General features: G+C 37.6%; 2 protein-coding genes across 3 annotated transcripts in view; one reads left to right on the plus strand and one right to left on the minus strand.

Moving 5' to 3' along the window:
* Positions 1–4,385: 4,385 nt before the first annotated feature.
* LOC124179459 lies at positions 4,386–6,598 on the minus strand. The gene is made up of 5 exons (XM_046563837.1): positions 6,360–6,598; positions 6,069–6,210; positions 5,903–5,985; positions 5,054–5,210; positions 4,386–4,947 (listed from the first exon to the last, which is right to left on the minus strand). The coding sequence occupies exons 1-5, from the start codon at positions 6,411–6,413 to the stop codon at positions 4,715–4,717; spliced, it is 669 nt and encodes a 222-aa protein (XP_046419793.1). The 5' UTR covers positions 6,414–6,598; the 3' UTR covers positions 4,386–4,714.
* Positions 6,599–6,760: 162 nt separating this feature from the next.
* LOC124179980 (probable ATP-dependent RNA helicase DDX31) overlaps positions 6,761–23,041 on the plus strand; it is a 32,078-nt gene continuing 15,797 nt past the window's right edge. The window contains exons 1-7 of one of the 2 annotated variants that reach the window (XM_046564900.1): positions 6,761–7,484; positions 8,702–8,917; positions 9,044–9,823; positions 9,920–10,186; positions 10,272–10,492; positions 11,968–12,790; positions 14,271–14,501. In XM_046564900.1, coding sequence (XP_046420856.1) covers positions 8,849–8,917; positions 9,044–9,823; positions 9,920–10,186; positions 10,272–10,492; positions 11,968–12,790; positions 14,271–14,501 — 2,391 coding nt within the window. In that variant the 5' untranslated portion in view covers positions 6,761–7,484; positions 8,702–8,848. Of the gene's footprint in view, positions 7,485–8,128; positions 8,179–8,701; positions 8,918–9,043; positions 9,824–9,919; positions 10,187–10,271; positions 10,493–11,967; positions 12,791–14,270; positions 14,502–23,041 lie in introns of those variants that run through there. The other variant, XM_046564901.1, reaches the window with a different exon arrangement.

Genomic DNA, 23,041 nt, shown 5'->3' on the forward strand with positions numbered 1-23,041 from the left:
TATTTAACGTGCATTACGTCTCGAAAAAATGATAAAAAACGAAAATGAAGATTGTACGCCGTCGTGTGGAAAAAAGCTAACGGGTTGATGCCAATTTCAATACCTACAATTTTCCATCGACTGTAAGAAGTGAAATTTTTCTCAACCCGTGGCAGGCGAGTCTCGACGAAAATCGAGGGCTGAAAGCCGGGTCTCTTCGTCCTTCGATAACACTTTAGTGGGCTATTTCCTGCGATAACTCCGGAATTAGGCACGGTGCATAGGTGGAGGCAGGCTAACAATGCCGGGCGATGACTCCGCCGACATTACGAATTAGACTCGGTTTCGCGTTTATGGGAGATTCCGGTCGAAGGCATTGGCGTCGCCTCTCCGTCCGTAGCAGATTTTCGATGCCGCAGCGTCTAGAGGCGGAGGAAACGATTCCGCGCCCTTGCCGGGTGCCGAGGTATTAGCATTGGTTAGCTTTATGAGGCGCTCAGTTCCGTCCTTCCCTGGCTCTGCAGATCAATAAAATCTCGCTGTCTGGAAAAATAATAGCAAATAATCGACTGACTCTGCGTTGCACTTTCCGCACCGCGACGCTTCTTGAATTTTAGATATCTTCCGATGCGTACCATTTTTTTCTTTTTTTTTTTTCTTCGTTCCTTTTTGTCTCCTCCAGACATCCGGGAGCGAATTTTTTTCACCCGTTTTCACAAGTTTTTTTTTCTCAGTTTTAACGATTTGCAGAATCGAATCTCTCCGCTTCACGATATCATCGTTACGGATGTTCGGACTACGTGTAGTAACATCTACGGTTTACAAATCGATAAAAAAGATTTAGAAAATTAAATCCAAGTCCAAATAGTAAGTGGAGAAAAAAGTTTAAAGTCCAGATAAGGATCAACCTGATTATTGTTAACAACACTTGGAGAAAAATTTTGGCTCCTTTAAAATATCCGTTTTGTAGAAAAATTTCTTGCTTGAACAATCAAATAATTATTTATCAATCTTTACATAATTATTTCAACGTGTAGATCTGATTCTGGAATCGCAACAGAAATTATGGGATTGTTGTGCCAAATATTTTCTCAGACATCGCTTGAAAATTTTGTTTCCTGCGCACTATAAAATCAACTACGTTCTTTGAATGTACGATTACAATGTTTGGTCGGATCTATTTTAACCCTGGAATTTCGTTGCTAGGACAAAATTTCGGTCATTATGACAAAACTGTTTCCGACTGAACGTTGTAGAAATGATGAAACACGATTCTGCTATTTGATAAATTATGTAGCTCATCTATTCATAAAAGATTTTTGTACAAATTGTCTGAGATGGATTCCTATTTTCCAGTTCGTTGATTAATAAAAAAGAGGAAGAAATTTATAATCACGATAATTTACAGATGATAAACTTGAGGTTCGGAAATCGAGCACGTTATTGCTGTCCAAAATATAACTCACAATCAGATGATTTGCATTGTTTTTTGGTAAAGAAATAACAAATTTGTGTGATTTCTGTATCGCTGCTAATGCAACAAAGTGCTTACATTTAAAATTTAATGTTTTTAAAAGTCTTTCTGTATCTTCAGAGACTTTCACCGAGACTTTCCTATTATTAGATTATCTCTAGCGAAAATATTTTCAAACGCTCTCGTTCCATCACTTGTTGTTTAAACAATTTTGTTTGTTTGACTATAAGTCGCATACATCCTTGAATTGTTCAGGTCTTTAGTTAATTAATAACATTGTACGATAATGCTAATCAATGGTTTAAAATTTTTAAATCCTCGGTGATCGGACTTGCATCCACTTCTATTTTGAAACGGATATCCCGACACAATAACTGTTTACTTTCGTTTCCGCCGTTTCGACAATGGTTTGATCGGCAAATGATTTCGGATATTGCCCGAAAAAATACTTATCCATACATGTTACACGTGCAGTGATAAAAATATAACCGAATCTCTTACACGCGGACCGTGTTACAGGAAAGAAACGCTTCTCTGAGAGAGATAGAGAGAAGCTTCCGTTCCTGAAGGGGCGGCGGCATTAGCCAATATAATAAACTTCGTAAAAATTCATGGCTGGGTACATTACCTTCCCCTTACCGGGATTCCTCCACCCCCTCTTGAGGTGGTCGAGGTAGTCGTAGCTGCTCCGCGGTTGGTTGGCTGCCTGGTGCTTTTAAAAAGAACTGAGCGAGCCAATTTGTAGGCTGTCGGAAACTTTTAAAACACTAGTTGACAAGCCCCGAGCCCCACGGTGGCTGGTATACCGATCCAGTCGGCAACCCCTCGTCGTTCCCCGAAGAGAGACTCGATGGATTGTAAAATATAACGAACTTGCCTCTTTCCTCATTCCACCAACGGCGAAATCTCATTTCCAGACTTTAGGGGTGCCGGAGGGGGTGGAAAAAAAGGATTTTATTTCCCTTTTATTTTTCCTCCGTTCTTTCTTCTCACTCTTATGTATTCCTACGGCCCTCGCGAATTCAAATCTCGCGTAGAAAGGTAAGGAGAGATGTTTACTTGTGAAAACAGAAAACTTTCGGATTAACGGAAATATACGGAGGTATACGTGTATACATCAGGGTGGTCCTTATTTCGGGGTTGGATTGATTTTCATTGGGACGTACCCGGATTTGTTCCAAATCATTAATGAAATATCAACTGGAACACGTGCCTCTAAGCTCCGGAAGTTTTAAATATAAAATACACGTAGTTTTTATGACCAGTTATTTCGTTTTGGATGACTTTGGTATAAATTAAGAGACCGATTTGAAACTTGACGGAGTTTCTGCTTGTAATGATGAGAACAAACCCTGAAAATTTCACAATTTCGTAAATGTTGTTCCCTTATATATAAGCCTAATGAAACTGACGCTATTAAGCTTACACATAAAAAGAAATATATTATAAAATGATGATGAGATTCGAAAATTTTTAGGGTTTGTTCCTGTCATTATAAGCTACAAATCTGCCAAGTTTCAAATCGGTCCCTTAATTTATATAACCAAAGTCATTCAAAACGAAATAACTGGTTATAAAAGCTAAATGTATTTTACATTTAAAACTTTCGGAGCTTAGAGGCACGTGTTCCAGTATATCATTGATAATATATTCTTGCCATTATTTCGTTTCATCTGAAACAACTCTCGATAACTGGCGAGTGTTGAAAATTGTCGCAGAGACAAATTATAATTCGAAGTGCGTCAACGACGGCCATGTTGGTTTGGATCAGGGTTTCAATTCGATAGTCAAATGTTTGTAGGTAAGCAAAATGTTTTTTAGAACTGAAAATCTTGACGTGAAGAAATATTTTACACAATTCGTTGTTTCGATATTGAAAAAGATATTTCCGTTTACAATGTTTTCTGCAGCTTGTGGGTATAGATATGTAGATTTTTGTACATAAAATGCAGAAAATATATTATAGTTAAGTAGAGGTAACATAATATTTAACGAAATGTACGGAAATTTACTTCAATAGACTTTCGTCACGTTGTTCACACGGCAATGAAAAAAATATTTTGTCATACGTTATTTTACACCATACTACAGACCTCGTGATCTAAAGAAGCGGCATGATTTCTCACATCGTAAAGAATCAAGAAACATTTTTCTCCATTTTGTCGATTCTCGGCAGGAGTCTAATGCGTTTCAGGCAATAAATGAAACGAAAAGTACCATTTTCAATATTGAAAATCTTTTCAGCTATTATCGTAAAAATATCCATCGAACGTTCATCATTTATTCGGGGTCGCGAGAATACAGACGAAATAAATCGCCTAAATGCAGAAACGAGTCTGCGTGCATACCAATAATAATAACAATAATAACAATAATAATAATATAATGCCTTATATACCCGGGTCGAGTTTTGCGCGCGGCGCGGCTTCGCCAAATATGCTAGCGGATTTAAATATGGGGAGTTTAAAAGTGTTTTGACGTAACCGCACGACCATTTCTCATCTTTTCTATGCAGACCCGGTCTGCTGCTCTCCCGTTTGATACACACTATTAGCCCCATCTTCTCTGATTTATTGACAGCTTAGCTTTCACCGCATAGATGGGTTATACATATATTGAAAAAGCTTTGCCATCATAGTTTGTTATTCAAAAACTTTTGAATACATAATACATAGTGATAATAACGCAGAGCGATAGTCTAGTAGACGCACCATTTCGGGGCTCTATGTACAGAATTGTAAAAGCATTTCTTCATTATTATTCCAAGTGTAAATTTCAAATTATCAATACGCATGAATTGTTCCAGCATTCTTCAATGAATTTGCCGATATCGGGTTTAGACGATCAATGATTCGAGTATGTTCCAGACGCTTATTCATAATTGTGAAAAAAAAATCGAAAACAAGAGTTTAATTAATTTCGTTAGTCATTGGTTTATTTTTTCTTATAAAATATTCTTATATTATAGCGTTTTACAAGTACAGAATATACGATAAGAAATACATCGGTCGTATTGTAGTGATAATAATTTCGTCACGTTTATACGTACAATATTATAATATGCATATCAGAAGAGTTCTATTTATCGAAATATATTATATCGTAACGTGTCTCATGCACTGAGTTGACCATAGTTATTTATCTTCAATTAGTCGCAATCTTTCATTCAAGCATCTCTATTGATACATATAATAATAAATAACAAAATTCGATATATTCTCGTCAAGAATTTCACTTGCATGTAACAATACGCAAGTCGTATCAAATTTCATAATATTTTGGCGGTGCTTCGGTTATCTTCGGAGATTGAAAAAAATTCGACGATTGAATTCGTCCCCGAGGCGATGCAGTCTTTGGTGGATTTATAATCACTTTGTGGGATGCGACGATAGAAGTTTCGATTCCTGAGTCTAAAAAGACCGCATCCGATGGTTCAGCAGCTGCCCATGAATTTCGAGCGTTAAATACGACGAACCAAAAATACGCGCTCACAACTGGCGGCAAAGAAATTAAATGGTTGATAATACAAGATTGTATTTAGGACATAATTTGTATTTTGTGCTAGTTCGGAAGTAAAATTCGACGATCATAAGTACTCACAAAAGTAGAAACCTGCTATTAACGCGTTTTCAGAATGACAAATTTCAATGTCGCAGTCACATCGTAGTTGAAAAGTAGATACGACTATACCGCTTCCCTGATTAGCCAAGCTGATGATTTCAAAAGTTAACCAAGGCACGGCGTGATGCTTATTTCTCTGTTGAAATCATACGCATAGCCATATTATTTCAGATGTTAACAACGAATGTAAATTTTCAAGTATTCGTGAATGCGAATGCGGATACATTTTTAAATCTGGCGCCATTATTCCATGGCTAACAATTGACAATTGATTGACTGACACAATTATCGCCGTTTGCATCTTATTACGGAAATTGCCAAGCTTGTCTGAACCAAGCCGATTGTTTGTTTTATTATTCAACGACAAATTTATAACAGATGTAAATTAATTTCGAAGTTAGACTGTGATTCAAACGCGAGGAAAAACTTTTATAGTAAGAGTTTATTATCAAACTAATGTTTTTTGGGTTATTTAATATTATTTTCACAATTTTTAAAAAGAAACTATGAAGTATTTGTGACAATCACATTCGAAAAATATTCCCATGCTTTTTGCAAATGCGGATGCGAATGCGAATGTCAAGATATATGCGAATATTCGTTACGTCATTTCATATCAGTTTTCAAAGGAACGAAAAAATGGTCGAGGTGAAAGAAAATCTGATTTAGAAGCAATTGATTTATTCATTAGAACTTTTGTGAGCATAAATTCCGTTCATTCAACAATCATTTACTGACAATGAAAATGTACACCGGTCAGATACCCTTGATCCCAGATTGTTAGTTGAACGATATTTTTCACACGATGTTTAATTTGTCTTTACTTACCAAAAGAGTGGCTGATATCAGGCCAGCACTGCAGAAAAAGTAAAGCGTGGAATAAGCCAGAAGGGAAGCGAAAATCCAAGTATCTAAACAAGTAGAGCATGCCTGCGGTGAAGATCGAAACGAATAATGACAACAGAATGTAATAATTAGTGTGAAATATTCTTACGGTTCAGTTTTTGTTCAATATTTGTCGAGCGCTTGGTCCAACTGAGTCCCATGAAAATTTTCATGTCATTAAACTCGATCGATCGTTGCTCGTCACTGAAAAATTCTTGAGCCAAAAACTGGATTCCAAAGATCGAGGCCGACTGTAATAATCTCACGAATAATCAGAATTGCATCACAAATTTACAAAATCATTGTGGAATAATCACCGTGTTTCTATGATATCGTTTTTTTCAATTTTTTTTTCTTCCCACGACACATTCAATGTAGGTCTATAAACAACGTATCTCACCAAATCGAGCAGCCCAATCAATCTCGCCAATAAAGTCACGCTGATGCAACACATCTTGTCGATTCTGTACAATTTATGTCTGTTTTATCGTGAATTAACGGCTGATTATATTCAATTTCGCGACGAGTCTGTAAGGCTTTTTTTTTTTATTTTTTTTTTCAAATTTCAGTCAACGTTACAAATATTATTCCAGATTTGTCAATCTTGTTCAGCAGTCTCGTGACGTGTGAAACAGCGTTGTGGAACTTGAGTGAACATTCGCCATACGTGGAGATTGAAAAAAATGTAAACACTAGTTGAAATCACCGAACAATGACGGTTCATTGGTATTACGTTGAAGTGTACACGCTGTTAGAGGTACAATTTATACTCTGACCTGTATCGTTTCTTGGTTTGTTTGGATTTTCAGTTACAGGAGACTTTTGACTATGCTTAGTTCGTGGAAATTTAGAAACTTATTTATACACCATAGGAAGATGCATTCTGAAAGAATTAAGATATGTACAGTCATCAAGCTGCAGAGAAATGAAAAGAAATCACAGTGTCGTGGGAAAATTTCGATGTAGAAAACTCGCCAGGGAATGCAGAAATCGCATAAAATTTCTTCACTTTAATTTAAGTTTGTTCAAATTAACATCCGCGGGAAATCAGTCGATATTTTGGCAAGTGGACGCGATTATGCACCGCATATACCAGCAATTTTTAAACAATTTTCTAAACATTGTTTTGTACTCATATTTTCCGGTATTGAACATTCATAAAGTTGCGAGGAAATTTGTTCGGGTATCAAATTATTTGTGAATGATGTCTTGCGCAATGACAAGTAAAAAATATAACAGAAAATTTATTCGATTCCAACTGTTACTTGATTATAATAAGGAATGGATTCGTTATAAAATCTAGGTTACTGGACGCTAAGATTTATACAGTTTTTAATTCGCCGTTATTTAATTCATATTTAAGAATGAATCAGTCGTTTCCTTGTGAATCAAAAGTTATCGGAAGAGATAAGACCGTTTAAAAAATTTCCAGTAATTTTGTTTGTGCCAATGATAGCAAACACTATTGAAAAAACTTCCCTACTTTGTGACGGGAAAGAATCTGAGTAAATTCGAATTATACAAGGTAAGATATTTATAATTCGAAAAAAAGCTTTATAATTAGAACCTATAAACTGATCCACCTCTGGAGTTTATTTAGTTTGTTTTAGTCTGAAAATATTCTAGAAATCTCAGATTACAGTACAGTAATTATAACGCCCAAATGGTATAAATGGCTTTAATGGGTAACATTTGTAAAAAAAAAATGTCATTCATTCATTGGAGATTAATGTGGTCATCAAAATGAGTCCAAAAACATTGGAATTGGATAAAAAATATTAGACTTTGATCATTTTGCAATGTTCTGATTATTAAACCTTTTCTCAAACTGTTGATAACTTAGCTTGTGTTTTGCGAACCTGTTACGAATCGAATCGATTACACGGTAAATATGTGTTTCATTTATGTTCACATTAACAGAAATAATGCGGTAGGATTTTTTCAAATTTTGCCTTCACATTTTGTAACTTTTTCTTCCCATCCATCCATATGATTGCGAAGTTGTCCGAGAATCATGTTTCTAGACTTTGGATAAATATTTGAAAAATATCCAAGAATTCGGGGTGTCAATTCAAATTAATAGGAATTTAATCGCCTGAAGATATGCGAGTGTGTCGCGGAATTCAAAATCTAAGTTCAATTGTTTCGAACTGTGTGGACGAGTTGGACAGCAATGTTGTTTCATTTATGTTCTCCATATCATTAACAGAAATAAAATGGTAGGATATTTTCAAATTTGTTTTTTCACATTTCTTAATTTTTTCTTCCCATTCATTCATGTAATTGCGAAGTCGTCCGAGAGTCATGTTTCCTGACTTCGTAATAAAAGATGAAAATTATCCTAGAATTCGGGATGTCTTATTTCGGGATGTGTTAATCGCCTGAAGATATGCAAGTGTGATGCGCAATTCAAAATCAGAGTTCAATTGTTTCGAACTGCGTAGCTGAGTTGGACGGCAATGTTGTATCATTTATGTTCTCTATACCATTAGCAGAAATAATACGGTAGGATATTTTCAAATTTGTTTTTTCACATTTCTTAATTTTTTCTTCCCATTCATTCATGTAATTGCGAAGTCGTCCGAGAGTCATGTTCCCTGACTTCGTAATAAAAGATGAACATATGAAAAACATCCTAGAATTCGAGATGCCAATTCATATTGACAAGAATTTAATCGCCTGAAGATATGCGAGTGTGATGCGGATTTCAAAATCTAAGTTCAATTGTTTCTTACTGCGTAGCTGAGTTGCGCAGGAGCCGAGCAGCTGAGACACAAGTAAAACTAAAGCAAAATAACGTGCGTCGCGCACGTGGTTTAATTCAGTCAAGTTGAGACGATGGTAGAGTGACAGTATTCGGTGTTAAATAATAATCAGATCGCGAGGCAAATGACAGTTCAAGAAATGGACATATCCCTGAACATTTCGGCCTCCCCAGTCGCTGGTAAAACAAAAAAGGTAAGCGATCGAGATCCCAGGTTACGTTCAGGGTTAGGTTAGGTCACTGATGTTTCCACGTCCCGACATCATGTTCCCTCTTGAAATGCAGCGATGTAAAAGTGGTTCGATTTCCCCTTCATTCAGGTCGCGGGATATAAGAAGGAGTTTTTCAAACCGCAGTTCAAACGAGAAGTGAAAAAGATTGCACGTGACAAGGCGAGGGCCGAACCGACAGCTGCTGGTCCCAAACATAGAGTCAAGCAGAAATCACTCGCAGCTATTGTCAGCAGGAATTTGGGCCAAGGCGGAGGCGCCACAGCTTTTCCCAAAACAGAGACGCGTCTTGAGCCTGATAAACCACAGTCTCAACCTAAACAGGCTACAGACTCAGGTTCGAAGAGCCAGGATCAGCTGATCGTAAGTAGCGAGGCGGACAAACCGATTGTTTCATTTGCCAAACCCGGGAAGCAAATTGGAATCAAAACAATTTTGGCCAAGAGGCGAGAGACGGGGGAAAGCAAGGAGAAAAAGTCGCTCGTTGATATATTTGGAGAGAAATCAAGTATCGCTGCAATTTCATTGCCCAGTAAAAGCGAAACTCCGGGCTTCAATGGCGCTAAAAGAAAGTTTAGCGACGCTCAGGTAATTGTCGACTCAAAAAGCCCGAGGAAAAAGGGCAAGTTCAATGACGCGAGGAATCTACAAGCTGGAAACACTGAAATAAAAAACGTTAGCTTCAAGAATGCTGTAGAAAATGCAAGTGTCAAAGCTATGCCAAGCAGAACTGGTGGCTCTGGAAAGATTTCATCCTTGTTTGGGAATAATCCTGAAATACCGAACCTCGGGCAGAGATTCGTCGAGCCTGTGAATGAAGCAGTTTTCAGCAGTACTAAATTCACGGACTTCGATCTTCATCCGTTCACGGTTTGTAGTTTCCTTTAGAAATTGTCTCAACGATTAGGCCACACGCAATATTCTACTGAGCCGGCCAAGTTTTGACAGTTTTTTTTTTCTCGTCAGGCTTCTAACTTGGAACAGAACATGCAGATAACTAAATTAACTACCGTCCAGCAAAAAGCTATCCCTCATATATTGTCTGGGAAAGATGTTCTCGTTCGGTCTCAGACTGGTTCCGGCAAGACGCTGGCATACGCGCTGCCGATCGTTGAATCGCTTCACAAAGTGAGACCGAAACTTACGCGGGACAGCGGGCTGCGCGCCTTGGTTATTGTGCCGACAAGGGAACTCGCTCTGCAGACATACGAGTGTTTTCTGAAGCTTATAAAAGTTAGTCGAAGATTCTATAGATGAGCGAATTTTAAAGGATTCATAGGATGCCAAAAATTTTTGTCGCTTTGTTTCTCGTTTCCAGCCATTTACTTGGATCGTACCCGGATATCTAGTGGGTGGTGAAAAACGCAAGGCGGAAAAAGCTAGGTTGAGAAAAGGATGTAATCTTCTTGTTGCCACACCTGGCAGGCTGCTGGATCACGTCAAACATACGGAAGCGCTAAGGCTCCACGATGTTCAATGTTTCGTTCTAGACGAGGCTGACAGGATGCTCGATATGGGATATGAAAAAGATATTTCCGGGTAAGTTTTGTTCTTCAATTTAGTAATTCTAAATCATACGTCCGGTAGTTGAAGTTTCGAACGTTATTGCAACGATTCATATTCAGAAAAAGTCATTATCTTGCAACTTTAGAATTACCTGAAATTCGTTAAACTAATTCAGATTTTGTAAATTTAACGTCTCCGGCTATTTCAAAGCTGCAATCTAGTGATGTCTATTTTCATGTTTCATTATATTAAATCTACAAACCCCAAATTTAAATATGGTACTTTGTCGATTATTACAATTCACAATTTTCCTGCCTCTCGCGTAGCGATTTTAGTATGAGTTTTACAATAACAATGCACTTTTGTCACGTATACTACAAAGCTGAAGTTATTAACATTAACGTAATGAAACATCAGGGAAAAAATCGTTATTGTGCAATATTTGAGACTTTTAAGGAGTTGACTTTTCGAAATATGTATATGAGTATGTTTTATTTATCCTGGTTTACTAAATTTCAGAGAATTCTAAATGTGCGAAGTAACGATTTTTCCTAAACATGCATCGTCACTGTAACGTTATTAACTTCATTCTCAACATATGCTCTTCTTTATGTCAATGAATGTAATTATCTGCTACTAGAAGTTTTGTCCATAAAGATTTTCCATCAACAATGAGTGTGAGAAATTAGAAACGTCGCATAGAATACAAGTAGTTTTGTCAATCATGTAGGTATTTCAGATGTGACGGTTATTATCCAGTTTTCTCTGAATAACAAACTGATTATTTCTGCCCTTGAACGAAGCTTGTGTGTTATAAAATTTTTCCAAATTTACATCTTTTCATTAAATGATTCGTTTGTAAACCTTGGATTGTTGGTATCTTTTTTTTTTAGTGTAGCCGTTTAGCAATTTTCGACGCATGTGAACTGTTGATGAGGCATTCGCCAGTAATCAAAGTTCTATATTCGAAAATAATCACGAAACTCAACAACTTGAATGTTTCCCGATTCCGAATTTAAAATGTGCAGATCGATTCAATTAAAAAGTTTGAATCACTTAAAGTTTCTGAATTTGAAGGATATATTATACAAATTCTAAAATTTATTATGGAACCACATGAATAATCAAAAATATACCGCAAAGCAAAATTTAATAATAGAATCTTTGGTTTCAAAACTTTAACGAACAACTTAATTATATTTCTGTAATAATTGTAATCAAAATTATAATCATTGTTATGGTTATTTGATTGAAAATTTCAACACTTGAGTACAAGAATAATGTATCAAAGTCTCGTCTATTGCATATTCTGAGCTATTATGGTAGTTTGTGTTTGATTATAAAAATTTTAAGGATTGACGTACCTAATTTTCATTCAAGTAATATCAACTAAAGTTATTTCATATTTTTCCTCATACTTATTCGTTGAAATCCCGATCATGGTATGTTTAAATTCAACCCCCCATTTATTTTGAGTTTATTCACTTTCCCGTTCATTTAAATTGTAGCATCGTTTCTGCTTTGGAGGAGCAGAAAGGTTTACCCAGATTTGGTGTAAAAAAGTTCGTAAAAATCGAGACCGACAATTCGGGTTACAATCCATTGGCGATGCTTCGACAAAACGGCAAGAAAACATTCACCGACGAGGATGTAGACTCGATGTTGACGGAAACGAGTAAAATCGGCGAGAAAGAGGATTCCAGCCTTCCAGTAGAACCGCCGTCGAATATCGTCAACGCTCAGAGAGCGAAACCGTCGGATAACGTCGCCGTCGATTCTGAAGTCGAGGAGAACGAGGCCGAAGATGAGGATGACAACGAGTTTACGATACAGCGAGAATATCACTCAGGGACGGACAGCGACCCGGAGAAGGAGGAACAAGAGTTTCCAATTAGAAACGAGAGGAACAAACGGAAGAAACCGCTGCCTTTGTCGCTTCGCGATAAAACCAGGATCATCGCCTCGCGGCACAAAATTCAAGCGGTCGTATCGGAGTCGGAATCGAACGATTCGAACGACAATTCAGACGGTGAAAAAAATACGAAGGAAATTCACGAGGTCGTGGATACGACTTTGAAAAATCAGAGCAAAAGACAGACCGTTCTACTTTCAGCCACTTTGACTCAGGCGGTTGAAAAATTGGCTGGACTCACGATGGACAATCCGGTCATCGTCGACGCGGCGAAAGAAAATTTAATCAAATCTGGCGGTAATGTGGCCGAAATAAATGAGGATCTAATCGTTCCGCAGAGCGTCAATCAAACCTACGTTGTAACTCCCCCCAAATTGAGGTTGGTCAGCCTGAGTGCCTACATAGCTGGCAAATGTCAGGTAAACTGTTTTTAAATAGTATATTACGTAACAAGGAGGCAAACTCGATCTTTTCAAGCCGAGCGTAAGTTTGCAATATGAGTCGTAGGCGAGCCGAAGACGAATATTGCAAATACGTGAGGTGAAAGGAACGTTGCCTCCTTGTTGCACACGATTCTTTATATAACAAGAGTATGTTAGGTTTTTCTTTCACGAAGCATGAAATTGAGGTTAGGGTCGCGTAATGTCAGATTTGTTCGCGACAGCGCATGCGCGCAGTGCAGAAAGGAGCACTTTCAGCTCCTAGGACTTAAAAGTGGTCTTTTCAGTACTCTGCGCATGCGAGTTCGCAGACTCACTCGACAGTCATAGAAGCGGGTACTTTGTGTAGAGCAAACACGCGTGGAAAACGCGTCAAATATGCTTGCGTTATATAAACGTCTTTCACGGTATTGATAAGCTTTGAAGTTATTGTTGATAATTTTTTGTTACATAGAAAATGATTTACCAAAACGCCGGTAGTATATTCTATCCTTCCTGCTTTCCTGGCTTATATCGGTGTATTCGGAGGAAATGGTCAATTGTTTTTTTTTACAATAATCAACTTTGCCTCAAAATACCATTATTGTTCGTCGTCAATGATATTTCTATCGAAAAGGAAGGGGATCTCAGATTTTGTGTAACGGAATATCAATTTGCATCCAAAAAATAGGGTTATTTATGTTTTGTTATTGTTGATATTTCGAGGCGCTAGTGAAGAAATACTGTCATAAGGAATCCATTTATTTGCTTTTGACCCATTACTTTTTTATTGCTTTCTGGATCACGTCAATTCTTGCGGTCAATTTTACGCAGATTTTCTCTTCACTATGCAAAAAAAAATCATGTTCTAAAATCTAAAAATACTTAAATAGTTATAATAATATGACCGTAAATTATAACGAAAAAACAATACAATCAGAGCTTATTTTGATCAGTTTTAAGTCATCGTTGGTGATTTCTGGAGACTATTTCCGCGGAGTTCTGATCGGTTTTGAAAGCTGTATCCAGATCTCTGTACCGAAACTAAAACTTTTCGAAAAAAGAATTCTTTTATTTAAAGCGAGCCTTTGGTGAAATTTTGTACAATTATTGCTATTTTAATTTTTACACGATTAAAAAAACTCTGTTAAAAAATCCATCCTCCAATATTTAGGTTATGGTATTATATGCATTGAAAATTAGTTTCAACTGCCTGCGTTGAAAATTTATGTGCAAGGAACCTTTTAAAGAATATTCTATCCACCGCTGAGAGTAATTCCCTGCGCATACACTTTCATCGCAGGAGGATAAAACTTTGTTGCAAGGACTATTTTCCATAATCTAAAAATTGTTAGAAGTATTTTTTTACACGACTTTTAGTAACAATTTTCATAATTTCACCAAAATCTTTCCTCAACTTGAGTCCAAAAAGGGTTTAAAAAAATATATGTATATATATAGATTTTATAAAATATTTCAGGCCGCGGGCCAGCACAAGATTTTAGTCTTCATGGCGACACAAGACATGGTGGATTATCACGCCGAAATCCTTACTTCGGTGCTTTGCAAGCAGTCCGACGAGGATGACGAAGACTCCGAGCCTTTGGTCGACGTTGAATTCTTCAAGCTCCACGGAAACATGACGCAGAAGGAACGCACCGAAGTTTTCAAAACGTTCAGGGCTGCCAAAAGCGGCGTTCTCCTCTGCACGGTGAGTGTTCGACCTTCAAAAACAGAAAAAGAAAACGAACATTCCTATTATTGTGTAGAAACTGAATCGAATCGAAAAAAAAGATATCAACTTTGGTATCGATATTCATCGCTTTTAACATATTCGGTGTAAAAACAAGTGCAGCAAGTTTACAAAAACTTTCAGTTTGACATGCCAAGTCTTTGACTTTTCCATTCAAATTTAAGCTAATACGCGTAACTCTGTTAATGTTTTACACGAATCGGTTCAGATTTAGTGTAAGGTTTGCTTCTTTTTAATACTAAACAGTTATTTATGCCAGTAAAATATAACATCGCGAAGAAACTATTTTACACGCTAGCAAGCCTCGAAATTTTGCAGGAACGTCGGTTAAGGTGACAAGCAAAAATTTCGTTCACGTGCACTGACTTTTTTTTTCTTTCTTTTTTTTTTTTTTTTTTTTTTTTTCATATACTATCCTGCCAAGTCAGCAATTGTTTATGTTTCTTGTTCAGATTCCATCACACGAGTACAGGTATACCTTTTTCTGCGTCGTTTGCGATGCAACTTCTTTTATTGTTATTTTCCTGTCGAAATTGGTCCGTTTTAAATTCCTGCATCGGCATACGCCTTTATTGCGTCAGTTTTTTTATTTCCCCAACATTTCGGCGAAAAGTTGTACACACGTACAACAATTATACAACATAATGCAGAGGGTGATACCCGTGATACTTGCGACCAATTAATGGGACTAACAAGATCTCGGTAAACCGACTTTATAAAGGCTCGGATCATTACGCGATCAGTGGGTAGTCTCGTCGATTTAGTAGGCACGATACATATCGTGTCTATGTATCTCTTTTACGTATACTTATAACCAACACATGTGTGTATATATATATATATATATAGGTATATAGGTATAATGCTACTTGCCTGTATTATGTATATCTCAGAAATGGGCTTTCGAAGTTCGCGGGACAAAGACCGGGGCCATTATATCAACGGTGAATGCAATTTTCTAGTATAATCATTGCAATTAAAGTCGTCACAATGACTCGCGCTGTGGGGGTGCCTTCCGAAAAACGTTAGTTCATTAAAATGTACCCGTGCACACACTGTGTAACCTATACCTTACACCTTATACCTTATACCTAGGCATGTCCCACCTGCGCCAACCCTCCTCCTCCCTCGACATCTTACCAGAAACATTCTCTACTATGGAGCATTTTTTACCATTTCGCTGGCCAACATCCAGACTTATTTTCCGTCATTCGTTTAATCGGTTCGTAGGCACGATCGCAAAAACCGGATTACAGTGATGTACGATACGGGTTTCTTTAATTCGAAAATACGTAATTTTTATGCGTGCAATCATTTTGTAATCACGATATAATTAAAGTTTGGCTAACATGATTTCAGAATATTTTCATACCTTTTACATTTTCTGTTGGAAAAGAGCGAGTTTTTAGATGGCGAAAATGTTATTATTATACGCGTTTTGAATTCACGAAAAACGATTGTAACAGTTCGAAAGAAATTTTGGTAAAAAATTGAGAATTTTATCGATATGCGTCATGTGATTATTTATATTTCTACTACTTTCGTCTGGTCGTGATTTATTCGGATTCGTTACAAAACTTTCTTCCGGGCAATTGCTTCGCCGGTAATCGATACTTTTTATTACTCGGATTTGTTTTCGTATAAAACTACGAACATCTCTTTACAAATATTAACGCAGAAAATACGGGAATTATAATCAATACAACGGCCATTATTGAGAAAGAGCTTAAATATTGATGCCTAATTTTGAAATACCTCAAAAACGGACAAAAATTCAGTAGAATCGCTCGATCTTGCTCTACGATATCTTTTTGAATAAAATGAGATGCCGTAGATCGAAATTGACCAAATATACTATGTTTTCAATCGTGTTAGGGCAATTTAATACTAAGCATTGATATCCAAGCTTTCGTTTCTATAGGATCACTAAAAAGTGTTCATTCTTGGCCTCCTTAAACCACCAAACTTGGACAATGTCTAGATTCGTTCTACTACGAATAAATCGAACGTAAAAATGGACTAAAATTTCTATTCTCTCGGTAAGACTGATGAGATTAAAAATTTTATTGGACCTAAGTTCAAATGAATGGTTGTAACCGTCTCGACCGCATGATTATTCAACTTGTTGGTATAGTTGGAATTTAAATCCGTCCAGCGCGAATATGTAATCATTGTACGATATGCAAACTTATGAGCATAAGCGGACAATAATTACGCAATGATAATTAATAAGGAGGATAGTTGGGAAGACGGTTAATGCCTGGTTATCAATTAATAAAGCCGCGTGTGTACGAGGCGGATTGTATATGCCTATAAATTGTAATATATGTGTGTATATATATACATATATATATACATATATATATATATATATATATATATATGGGAATAAAAAGAGAATGGTACGTTTGAAACGTGAGATAATCGGGCAGTCGACACGATCGTAAATATAAAGAGGAACGCGTACGTCACTTCCGTGAGTGTAAATACAGGTCTGTACCTGTGTGCGTGTGTAAATTTTCTAAATGTCTGCACGCACCACGCACATTTAATCACAAATATTCGTGCGTAATGAAAAGTAAAAAATAAAATTAAAATATGAAATATAGCCGCCACTCCCCGGGCATATTCATGCCGTATATATACATACCTATAAGTATACCTGCAGGTATAAGAGAGCGATGCTGTAAATTAAACCGTGACTTATTCTTTCAAGAAGAAATTTAATATCTTCGCTTCATGCTGAGACCGTTGGGGGAAAAAATTAGGTCTCTGTACACACAAACGTTGAAAACACCCACACGGTTCTTTTTATTTATGTACACGGATATGAATACGTTAGCACGTTAATATATGCCCAAGTATCGTTGCTTTACTGGTAATTATCGTTATTCTTTATCCCAATGTTACGTTAAGACTGGCGTAATGTTCTTTTTTTCACTCTAAATAAGAAGATTCTCACTTTTACAGTATAGTTAAAGAAAATTTTTAACCCATTCCAATTATTCTCATATATTATTCTTATTTGTTATCCAACGCGACGTTATTGTTCTTTGTAAATTGGCATAGTCGCGGTCGATTCTGCAGGCGAATGCAATTTTACACAATGCTATTAACTATGTATGTACGTTTTTATGTTGATTTTAAACTTGTTTTGTTGATATAGCGTCAAGATAAATTAACCAAGTATTTTATGTTATATTGGCATAAAATCATTTAAAAAGTCAGGATAATAATCCTGAGAAAACGATTTCTTTGAGTATCGAATCAAAATTTAGTAAGAATTTTTAATCTCAAAATGATTAACATGTGATGAATTGCAAACGATATTTAACTATCGTATAAAAAATGTGAATTGCGACTTATTTTTTATTTGGAATATGTTTTACTTGTAATAACCGTAAAGTGAACTGTGCTGAATCAAACAAAGGTTCATATGAGAATTATTCCAATATGTTAAAAAGTTCGAAACATTGATAAGTATGTTAATGAAAGTAAATTTCATAATTGAATGGAAATCGTTATTCGAGAAATTGGATATTATATTGTTTTCACTTTTGTTTCATAAAATTGAAAGAATGAAATCGTGCGACGCTCATTTTTATTTGACGACGTCTTCAAGACGTCCGAAACATAGAAAAGAACAAGAAAAAAATATACATGCATGTAACAGCACGCAAATTTTTATGTCGCTCATTTTCGTACCTGTGGTCAGATGAGTTTTGGTTTTAAAGTTTCATTTTTATTTCATATCTATAAGATATTTACTATATTCTTTACATACACACTTGTTGACACGTTCAAATGGCGTATGTACGAGTGGGGGTCAAAATTTGGCAGGATCAGTACTTGGAATTGGTGATATATCGAAATTTCAAGCAAGCGAAAATGATATAACCAAATATTTCAAACATGAATTGTTTGAAATCGTCCGTTATTTCATTTTCGTACGTTTGCTTTCAGACATCCTAATCTGTGACACTTTCGAAAGTCAAAATTTCGAACAATTCATCTTTTTTTTTAAATTTTATCATCGCATATTTGGAATTTCGATATATCGGCCATTCCAAATATTGATCGTTCCAAGTTTTGACCCCCACACGTATCCACTTGGACGAGTGTTTGTACACCTAGTCGCTGTAACTGCATCTTATCAAACCTTATTAGTCACTCATCTATTTTTTGTCCCCTTACGCAAGTTCGCCACGCTCTTGCCACCGGACAGGAATGCATGACAATTGTCAGCAGTGGCATGGCAGCAACCTTGGTATCTATTTCATACACAAGTAACGTGTGTGTCCCGTGAATTAATTCCAGAGTACCGCGGGGGGTCCGCGACAATTTACCCGTACAATGACATCGTCGATCGAAGGTTCGGTTCGGTTCCTCGACGAAATGTTTCGTGAAGAGATCATTGTACACTGCACATTCTCGATATCGTTTTTGTTTGATCTATAAAATGAGACTCACGCCACCCTCTCTCTCTTCTCTCCCCTTCTCTCTATTTTTCTCTCCAACACCGATCATCCTCCATTCTCATACGCGAGGAAGCCTTTTTATTCCCAATATCCTCACACGCATACCTCTTCGATCAGACTAGGCCTCGACGGAATGACACAGGTGTGTAATACCGGATTGTGATCGCTCACAAGCGTTCCAATCTGCCTTCTCTCCTTCCCGTATATGTCACAAATTCCACGTTCTTTCTATTGTACGTGCAACTATAACCAATCTGAACAAATCCCTGAAACTCGTACATATGGAGTGACAAACGATTTCGAACGGCTTCAAAGTGATTTCAAACTGATTTCAAGGAGTTTCAAACGATTCTTAAGTTGTTTCAAGCGATGTTTTTAATGCGCTTACAAACTCTTTCAAGGAGCTTCAAATGATTGGATTGATGAAGTGGTTTCAAGCGATTACAAACTAATCGCAAATGGCCTCAAACTACTCCCAAGCAGTTTCAAATGATTCCGAAGCGGTTCCAAGCGATTTCAAAATGATTAAAAACGTTGTTAAACTAATTCGATCGCACGTAGTATGATTAAAAACAGTTTCGAACTGAATTCACAAAGACTCGAAGGATGTAAAACTGGTTTCAAACTGATTTCAAGCGATTTCCAAGTGATTTCAAACTGTTTCAAGCGATTCTATGCAATTTTTGAGCGATTGTAATCGAAAGTGGCTTGTCATTTGAAGGAGTAAAGAGACCTTTGCTGACAAGAGTACTTCACTGCCCGAAAAGTGTTCAAGTACTGTTCGCAGTCAAACGAATGAAAACTTCTGATACAAGTCAGTCACCGATGTCCGTGTCTAATGATCGAAAAGTTCGTCAACTTCTTCGAAATATTTAGGACGACGAAATCCTCGTTTTTTTTCTTCAGTAACTCCATTGCTTTCGGAAGACGGTTTCATTTATTTATTGTTTCTGAGAAATTTGGGAAAGTGGACGGATTGGAACCGACTTTCTTGTGGCTGAAGAAGGGACAAAGCGACGAGAGTGCTCCCTGGAGTGTTCCCTGCAGTCTAAAGGACCAAGTGTCCGGCAAGACGATGTGGAGTCCGCTTAGTCGATGAAATAATTGACATTTGGTTCGATCAAATTGACACGGGCAGTTTCTGACGCGGAGTTGGGGGTAGGGAAAAAACTTTATGTAAGGTGAAAGAAGCGCGTATACAGTAGAAGCGGGAGGGAAAGGAGAGGGAACGGTGCAGTCTGGAGTGACGTATCCGTGACGTCCGTGTCATGGAGTAGAAGTAACTCGATCGCTATGAGAAGAGGCTATGAAGGCAGCCCCGTGGCGCGGGTCCCATTCAATGGATAACGTTCGATGCTGTTGCAGTCGTAACGGAGCCAACCGAGTGCAGTATGGCTCTTGAAGTCCGACCAACTCGGACGAAGAGACTCTCCATTTCATCAATCCGATTCGAATTTCATGCTACGCACCATTCGCCATGGGCGAATGCCCCTTGATCTCGATCGTTTCCGCTGGGACGAGGATGATCGGTCCTCCATCTGCAATCACGGGGATGATGTCGATGCCAGATCGTTTATCTTGGGGTAGGCGCAATTTGTGTATCATCCTGACACCGGGTCAAACACGCTTCCAATACAAATTTACTCCCGCCTCTCTAGTTTCTCTATGCTTTCTTTTTTACATGAAGGTACAAAGTTCCTCTTCCATCCATAACCCCAAGGAGTTCAATGTCTTGTCTTGTCCATCGCGGATATTGATGTAAAGTGACATGGCATGTGTTTTTTGAAAAAATTCGCGATTTCAAAGGATATTGCGTACGGACAGCTTTTTCATAGTGTCCGGTGAGTCGTCCGGGAAATGTGTTTGAATTTTGCTTTTCCTTCAAAAGTCCTGGAAATTATCCTCGAATTTTTCTCGCATCCTGGAAATGTTCTATATTTAATGTCTTTGAATAATCTGAAAATGTCCTGGAAATGCCCTTGAATTTGTTACGGATGTTTCACTGTACACCATGTTTTTGATCGGATATCTGAACGGAACACCGTGTTAATTGTTCCATAAGGAAAGAAGGAATAATGCACGAACTCTTATGCTTTTCTCAAATATAAAAGTCTACTCGTAGAATGAATGAACGTTTGGCTGGTGTAGCCTTAGAAGAAATCTATTCAATGTACGTCATTTCCATAATGCAAAGAAGTATTAGGATGTAATTCTGAACAGTTTCAATTTGCTTAACACTAAATACTCTTGGTATTATTTCAAATATTTTGCATAGCACTACAAAAGTCAGGATATCAGTGAAATCCGCTCGAGTCAGACTTGGAAAAAGCATTTGTTAAATCTGAAAAGTTTTTTTGGTTTGGTGCATAATCGGTTTTTGAAATGAGCGAATAAAACGAATCTCTTCCTCATCACCAACAAAGAATCGAGCAACATTCTTCGTATTCAAATTTTTCATTTTCGCAAATAACGGAAACATCAGAAAGTTCCAAAACCGCTTTTCTCGGATCCTGATCTATTGTTCCCACTTGTTAAACCCTCGTTCCACCACGTTTTTGCACCGAACCGTAGGTCCAATAAATTCTCAATCATACAAATCTCTTACAAATTGAGTCGATACTCCGTCCTGCATGGCCTAAAGGATTAAGCACACGTGGGGAAAGGTGCAGAAGACAAGGCACGGTTCCGTCACACGCGTACACCCGATACACCGTGCGAAGAAGAACGCGTGTACCTAAAGCAGAAGACAAGTACGTGCATACACGTCGATGCGCAAGCTCGCTCATAAACGCGGCCGACCACGTCTACCTACATAGGATAGTTGCAGGACGCCGCCGCAGTACGCCGCGGCACGCCGCGCCGCGCCGCGACGCACGCCCGCTGCGAACTCCAGCGGCGAGCGTTTGAGCGCCGTCGGTCCGCGCCCGTGCTGCTTCGCCTTCTCTACTATGTTTGGATAGGTAATGATTTAGTACGACGCGCACTTGAATTTCAAGTTGATACGAGCAGGGTCAGACGCGGCGGGTGGCGGGTGGCCGCCGGTGGGTGCCTAACAGGAACAAAAAATGAGTAAATGAAAAAAAGGAAAAAAATGGCGCCTTGCGGCACCGGGCAATCTGGAGAGGGAAATCGGGGTATGAAATTCTTTCACGAAATCGCCCTCTACACTTGTTTTTATATAATGTACGATTATTACGGTGATACAGACGTGAGGGAATCTTATACTTAATTTATAATTAGTTTCTTAACTTTCTAAAATTTTTAATTATTTGTTATTGTAAATTTTACGAAATTCATTATACATATACCAGCTACGTGGAATTTGGGATGTTCGATTCTCGAGTTCAGAAGCTATGTTATGATACCGATAGGGTACGTTGAATAGTTTTACATACCTACTGGGAGAAAATGGTGAAACTTTGTGCGCTGAGTTACCGACTGCGCATGGCAATATTTTCGTTCCAAGGCAGGGCAGCCAACTAACTTATTTGATATGGCGACTATCTCGCGTCAAGTGACGAATTGAAATTACGCTGGTGTGATGACTCGTAGCAGTAATCAGTTATCGATCAGGTAACAAAAAACGTTTAGAAAAGCCTTATCGAATCACTACAGCAACGATTTTAGATCTGCTTAACCGTAGAAAAATCGCGAGACCCGCGTAACGTCCATAAACCGCGTTTGATAACTGAAGCTTGAGATTGAGATGGCTAGCCTGCGTGAAAATCCAACAAAGCTTGCGCATGCGCAGTCAAACTTTAAATTTGCCAAGTTCCGCTGTTTACTCTCGGTTCAAGAAAATTGTTGAACAACATCTGAATACTTATTTCAAAAATTGTTCGAAAAATCTCTAAAGGTTTTATCGTCAATTTCCTAAAATAAGGTAAATCATAAGATGTGTCATTCGTCGCCAGATATTGAATCAAACCTTGTACATTTCAATTAAAATTTATAGAACTGGACTTAGAAGAATAGTAACGCGCATGGCGTAGATCAAATAAGAGTCATTCATAACAATTC

Source organism: Neodiprion fabricii, chromosome 4 (genome assembly GCF_021155785.1).
Source record: "Neodiprion fabricii isolate iyNeoFabr1 chromosome 4, iyNeoFabr1.1, whole genome shotgun sequence".
In the NCBI taxonomy this organism is placed as follows: Eukaryota; Metazoa; Arthropoda; class Insecta; order Hymenoptera; family Diprionidae; genus Neodiprion; species Neodiprion fabricii.

What these genes read in the sequence shown, in the direction of transcription:
- LOC124179459 (XM_046563837.1), bottom strand. Translation starts at nt 6,413, where the DNA reads ATGTGTTGCATCAGCGTGACTTTATTGGCGAGATTGATTGGGCTGCTC. An exon ending in TATTGAACAAAAACTGAACC is followed by an intron (nt 5,986 to 6,068) that starts GTAAGAATATTT and finishes CTACTTGTTTAG; the next exon opens with ATACTTGGATTTTCGCTTCC. An exon ending in AATAGCAGGTTTCTACTTTT is followed by an intron (nt 4,948 to 5,053) that starts GTGAGTACTTAT and finishes CTTTGCCGCCAG; the next exon opens with TTGTGAGCGCGTATTTTTGG.